The 6,125-nt window shown below is 37.9% G+C and overlaps 1 protein-coding gene across 1 annotated transcript; it reads left to right on the top strand.

The window, feature by feature from the left end:
• The first annotated feature begins 358 nt into the window (after positions 1-358).
• Positions 359-4,902, top strand: TMEM18 (transmembrane protein 18). The gene is made up of 5 exons (XM_030447734.1): positions 359-414; positions 661-781; positions 3,052-3,106; positions 4,145-4,238; positions 4,331-4,902. The coding sequence occupies exons 1-5, from the start codon at positions 367-369 to the stop codon at positions 4,418-4,420; spliced, it is 408 nt and encodes a 135-aa protein (XP_030303594.1). The 5' UTR covers positions 359-366; the 3' UTR covers positions 4,421-4,902.
• Positions 4,903-6,125: the final 1,223 nt, after the last annotated feature.

Raw genomic sequence — 6,125 nt, 5'->3', positions numbered from 1 at the left:
GCCATTTCAGTCTCAGAAGCAGCAGAGAGGGCTCTGCCTCAGCGCTACCCTCAAGGGAGGCAGCTGCGGGACTACAGAGAACACAAGAGCAGCCACCAGCCTTGTCTTCTCTGAGGGGATCTAGTGGTGGTCTCGATTGGGGGTCGCGGTTTGTTTTTCTGGGAGGAAAGGGGTAAAGGTTGGATGCGGTGATCTTAGAATCCAACCACGATAAACGCTCCATCCCGGGAACCGCCGCCTCCGCCACCACTGCTGCGCAGCGCCCTCAGGGGACCCCCGGGGGAAATGCGGCCGCCGAGGTGTCGCGAGAATTGGGATAACGACGGCTGTTAGGCGACTTCTCGCGAGACTTGGGCGGCCACCGGCATGGAGGCGCCGCTGAGCAGTCCTGCGGGGCTCTCCGCCATCCTGGCGGTAAGGCGGGAGCTGATACCGGGCTGGATGCTTGTCCGGGGAGAGGGGAGGAGGCACCGGCCTCCGTGCGCTCCTTAGCAGCCGTGGGGGGCAAGTCGGCGCAGGAGCGTTTGATCCTTAGCTTGTCAGGGGGTGATCTGGTGAGCGCGGTGCGGGTGTTGCGGTGCGGGGAGCAAGACAGCCGCTCGCTCCGGCTGCCCGCTGGCACTCCCGCGGCTGCCTCATCTCCTTTCGTTTTGTTCATAGAAGACGGACTGGTCCGAGCCGTGGCTGGTGGGGCTGGCGGTTTTCCACGTCCTCTGCTTCTTTCTGACGTGCATCTCTTTGCAGCACTACCGGGTGCAAGTAGGGCACTTCCTCTGCATGGGTGAGTCCTGTGTCCCTGCTTCCCTGGGCGGTGGTACGGGACAGGTGCGCTGATGCAGCTGCTGATCATGCTCAGTAGCTGGGTTTTCTTCACGTCGTCGTTTAGCGCATGGTTTTATACTTTGCAGCCGATACAGTGCATGTGGATTAGTATTTATGTTGTGGTAATATATGTCTGTATGTACTAAACTACTATAGAAGGTGGTATGACATGTAAGTACGCGTTTATTTAGGTTCTAAGACGGTCTGAAGTCGTGATGCAGAATTCTGGCCTTAGTAAGGGATAAGTAAGGTTTCTGCAAGGTAAATGCAGTGTGTATCACAGCTTCCTAAGAAATTATTGCTGTGCTGGAGAAATAATAAAGAAGAAGGCTAAGAGGCAGCAGTTGCTTTCTGCTCTTATTCTAATGCCTCAGTTCAGTGAATAAGGTCAGCGTTCAGCTGGATTCATTTCTGCAGCAGGTTTGCCGTGTACCCCACTGACTGATGTAATAATGGTGTATTACAACAAGACTGGTTCTGGTGTCTTACCATTTTTTTTTTCATATACTTGCATCGCTCATGGTTTTATACTTTCTTTGCAAAGACACACGTTTAGATAGGCAAGTCTGCTATGGAATCACAGGCTTAAATCTGTTGACAGAAATTGAGATAGCAGAACTCAGTAGAATAAGGCAGAGTAGAAAACAACTGCTGTGTTTTAGTACCTTTGCAGAGGGCATGTGTTTTAATTAAGAAGACATGGAAATGTGAGCAGTGCCTTGGTTCTAGCCATGGTGGATTTTCCGTTAGATTGGGTTTTTTTACACAGTACCTCAGTTCTGTCATGAGTGCCTGAAGAACAAGCAATTGAAAGAGTTCTGCAGGCAGAAAGCCACTGGAAGACTGTGTTGACTTTTAAAAACGTCATTTAGTGAACTAGTCAAGTTGGGAGAGGAATCACAGCTTCCTCAAAACTGCAGGTACTCAAATCAGCTAAAGGTAAGGTTTCAATAAGATTAAGTACCCCCAAAAGGAAACTAGAAAGCTCAGTAATTTCTAAACATTCACTTGAGGGCAACATAACACTGCTGTGTTTATAACACTTCAGGCCTGAAAGTTCCCTTTCTTAAATTTAATATTAAGACATAGAGTAAACTAGAATTACATGAGGTTTACTTTGGACTCTTATCTAAATTCTCATTGTTAGTAAGAGTAGTTTGAATGACCAAGGTCTAAATGCTTTGGAAAACACAATGGATCTGATCATTGCTGGCTTTTTAACCTACAGATGATGTAAAGTTGCTATTAACAAGAAGAGTGCATGCAAATATCCATATTGAGTACCAGCCTTCTTTGTACTTGAAAAACTGCCCCACTTTTGGTATGTCTGTAATACAGATAACTTTGTATTGCAGATAGTCAGAAATAACAGAAAATAATGAAAACACGTCATTGGTTTACTTTACCAGCTGATCAGCTATAGGTATGTTTTTACTTTGCAGTGCCAAGCACAGATAATCCAGATAATGGCCAAAAAGTGTGGCACATTGTGTTGTCGTGGCACTCCTTAGTATCACCAAACTAGTTATTGAATTGCCTTGTGCATATCATCTTTATAGTCACTAAATCTTGCTTTTTTGCTTTTGTTTATTGTGAAAAATGGAATGAAGACAGAATTTAGTAATTGTATTGTTTTTCTGTCAAAAATGGTATTGCACTGAATTTTCTGTCTTGATGGGTTGATATTGCATAAAATTTGCTATTTTTCACTTGACTACAGCAGACTAAAGGTTGTATTTTACTATAAATGGTTTTATACAGTTAGTATCCTACTTTGGATAGTAATGTTAGATACAGCATTATGACACCAGAACTTCTAAAATGATAACTTAATGCCATCTCACTCTGGGGGAGCACTGGCATTTCTTTTTACAGACATAACTTAGAAACAGTTACTAAGAAGATTAATGAAAAAATACTGATTTTTTTTAAATGATTATTTTATTTATTTAATTTTTTATTAATTTGTGTTCTGACCTTTTTCTGTAAGCTCAGATGAGCAGGATTTTGTTTGTAATATACTGGGTATGTTTTGTGATCACCTAATGCTTAGTAATTTATGGGACATTTAATTAAGAATTGGTTTTGTTCAGTTAAATATTAAATATTTAATTTCCTGAGTTTCAAGAAATTCTAATGCCTTGTTGCTTGTTTCATACACAGGACAGTATTTATGGCAATTTATTTTTTAAAAATTCTTGAATCTAATATTTTTCTTTTGTTGTACAGTGGTCTTAGTGTACTGTGCTGAATATATAAATGAATTAGCAGCCATGAATTGGAGGTAATTGTTTTCACTTTTCATTTTCATATTTAAATGAATGCTCTTCTAAAAATGTTCTTTTTTTCGTCATTCTCCACAAACATTAATAGAGTGTCACTTGTGCCTCATCAGTAGAATGTGATGGCAAAGGATCTGTCACATTGATATAAAACTTTTGAACGAAACTGTACATAGTTATAACATAGTTGTCAGTATATAAGAAAACGTATTTTTAGTAGCTACTATGTGTTTATTGTTCTGCTTAAAATCAATATTTTTATGGGTAGTTGCAAATTAACTTGTCAGAGAACAATAAGAAAAGCAGAGTGGGTGATTTAAGGGGATGAGGATTGAGCTTGGATGTGTTTGTTCTGGTTGTGTTTTCTTCGGTAGCTATTCATCTGTGATAAACTGATGGTACCACATGTTACTATGATGTTACCACTTCTCAAAATTATCACTGCTATTTTATGTAGGTATTTTAATGCATAAAACCCACTAAAATTTGCCAGGTTTACTAAGCCTGTGTCCTACAATTGGCCTGAGAGCTTATTTTCACAATTATTAAACTAATCTTTCCACAATGTAACCGGAAATTATATAATTAATGCTACTTTATACTGGCATCTAATTGTAAGTCTTTATGTTCCACTTTCGGCATACATGGCCTAAATTACAGCTTTGCTTCATTTAATATTAGTGTTATCTTTTCTAATATGAGAAAGCAGAATATCTAAGGAAGTAATTTCAGACATTTGAGCACAAGTATGTGTATTAATGTGGTCACATTAATAAGTTACTTTCTCTGTGGTTGTTTTATTTAGTTGTTTTGTTTATTTTGAGCAGTAAAGCCTTACGTAAAACCTACTATTGTAATAAATACTCATAACTGGTGACTCTATTCTGACTTAAATGATGAGGCAGCAGATGTCTGGGGATTCCAAGAAGTAGGATAATTTGTGAAATATCCGTGTTCAATAGTTACTGTGAAAGTCTAACATTACATGAGGGACACAATCAAGCTTCCTCTTTTATTTTTCTTTATTCTTTTTCTTTCAGGCTGTTTTCTAAATACCAATACTTTGATTCAAGAGGAATGTTTATTTCACTGGTATTTTCAGCACCACTGCTGGTGAACACTATTATAATTGTGGTATGTATGTGTTCATTTATATGTTCGTTTCATTAAATTTATAAGTAAATGTATATGGATGAGTTAAATTTTATAATTTACTTACCTTTCAGGTCACCTGGGTTTACAGAACTTTGAATGTAATGACTGAGCTGAAGACACTACAGCAGAGAATGAAAGCAAAAAAAGAGAAAATTAAGTGAAAACACCTATCGCTGTCTTTTTAAAATTTTAATTGTACTTATCCATGTAATCAGTCCTTCTGTATTTTTATACAGAAACAGCAGTGGTTTTGTGCCTGATGCCTTTGCAGTCTGTGACTATAGACAATGAGATGAAAGTGGGTATCTACGATACTTTTCAAATTAAGAAACTCAGTCTTAACAGGCCATAAGGTAACTTTCCACCATGACCAAGGCTGTTGGTGTCACTGAGACATAATCTTGAAGTCTGTTTCCATTTGCCCATCTATTTGTTAACCATGTCTTAACTGTGTGTTTATCAAGTGCCCAGCCTTTTGCTGCTTAATTGAGGCAGTGTTGTCAATTCCAGTAAATGAGGGATTGTATGCAGAGCACCTCAGGAATCCATGCTTCTATGAAGCATTTCACGTCTTTATAAATTGTTTCATAGTTTCTGTGTGTATTGTTTGCCAGTAGCATTTCTAAAATAAAATTATCCAATGTATTGTAATTGAGTTATTTTAATTTTTTTTCTTTTTTTTTCTCATAAAATTTCCCAGTTTGGTAATTTTTTTTTACTTCATTTGTGTAAGTAATTCAAAACTATCTGCATTTTTTTTCTGTTTACATTTCGTGATTTTAATGCAGCTACATAAATGTCTCATAAAACTGTATGAAAGTTCAGTATTTTTTTCTTATTTGTAGAACAGAAGAAACTTTTATAACGTTCTTTGCAATTTTGATCCTTTTTTTTTTTCAATACTTTTCCCTTTTTAATTTAAAATGGAATGAAAAAATTGTACAAATGAAGAAGACCAGTTATGCATATGGTTTTTATGGTTTTATTGGACTAAGGAAATTTGTGTGTGTGGATGAACACAATGGAAGACTGTACATACATATTTAGTAAAAGTTATCTGTAAACAGTTCGAGTTGGAAAATTCATCCATAAAGCAGCAAGGTAGGATGTCTTTAGAACCAAGGAACAAGCCTCTGATTTTCTATAGAAAATAGAAATAGTCCTCCTAGGCTGATTTAGTAAAGCTCAGCTTTGCTCATGTGATCTCATAGTGAGACAATAAACAGTTTTTTGTACCTGGCCCTAGACATGAGCATGCAAATGCTGTGCTCCTGACTTTCATCTTCTGAACTGTTCTGCAATACCAATGCACGGTTTTAGTATCACACACTTAAAGCTGAGCCCTTTGACAGACTGAGATACCACCTGCTATCAATAACCTTTCACTTACAGCATGTATGTGTTTGATCCACAGTTAGTGAGGTGGCTCACAGCAGCTAAGCAAGTCTTGCAGTGGAAAACAAGGTGCTTTATTTAGTACATCCAAGGCAAACTTTACCCAAATAGTTCAGTAGTTTGTCTTGTGTGTCTGGTTGGAGGAAAAGAAAAATCTGTCTTCTGTAAGCATTTAGAATTGGTGAGATACAGCAATTAAAACTGGCCTTTCCAGTATAAAATAGACAAAATAACAAATTACTTGTCTATATTGCCTAATTTTGTGTTACTCTCGCTTAGTGCAAGATTTATTAAAAAAATACCTTTTCATATTACAAGTGATATAAGAAAAAACCTTGTGCTTGTTTAAAGTCTCTTTCCTTTTCCTTTCATTGTGGTTAACCTTTCAGGTAGTATTTCATTTTGTGTTGCTTTACCAGAGTAACTTTGCCATTTAATATAGGATCCCAGGGCATTATAGCACTTTATCAG

The sequence above is a fragment of the Calypte anna genome, chromosome 3 (assembly GCF_003957555.1).
Source record: "Calypte anna isolate BGI_N300 chromosome 3, bCalAnn1_v1.p, whole genome shotgun sequence".
NCBI classification, from domain to species: Eukaryota; Metazoa; Chordata; class Aves; order Apodiformes; family Trochilidae; genus Calypte; species Calypte anna.
This window is presented reverse-complemented; position numbering and strand designations above follow the sequence as displayed.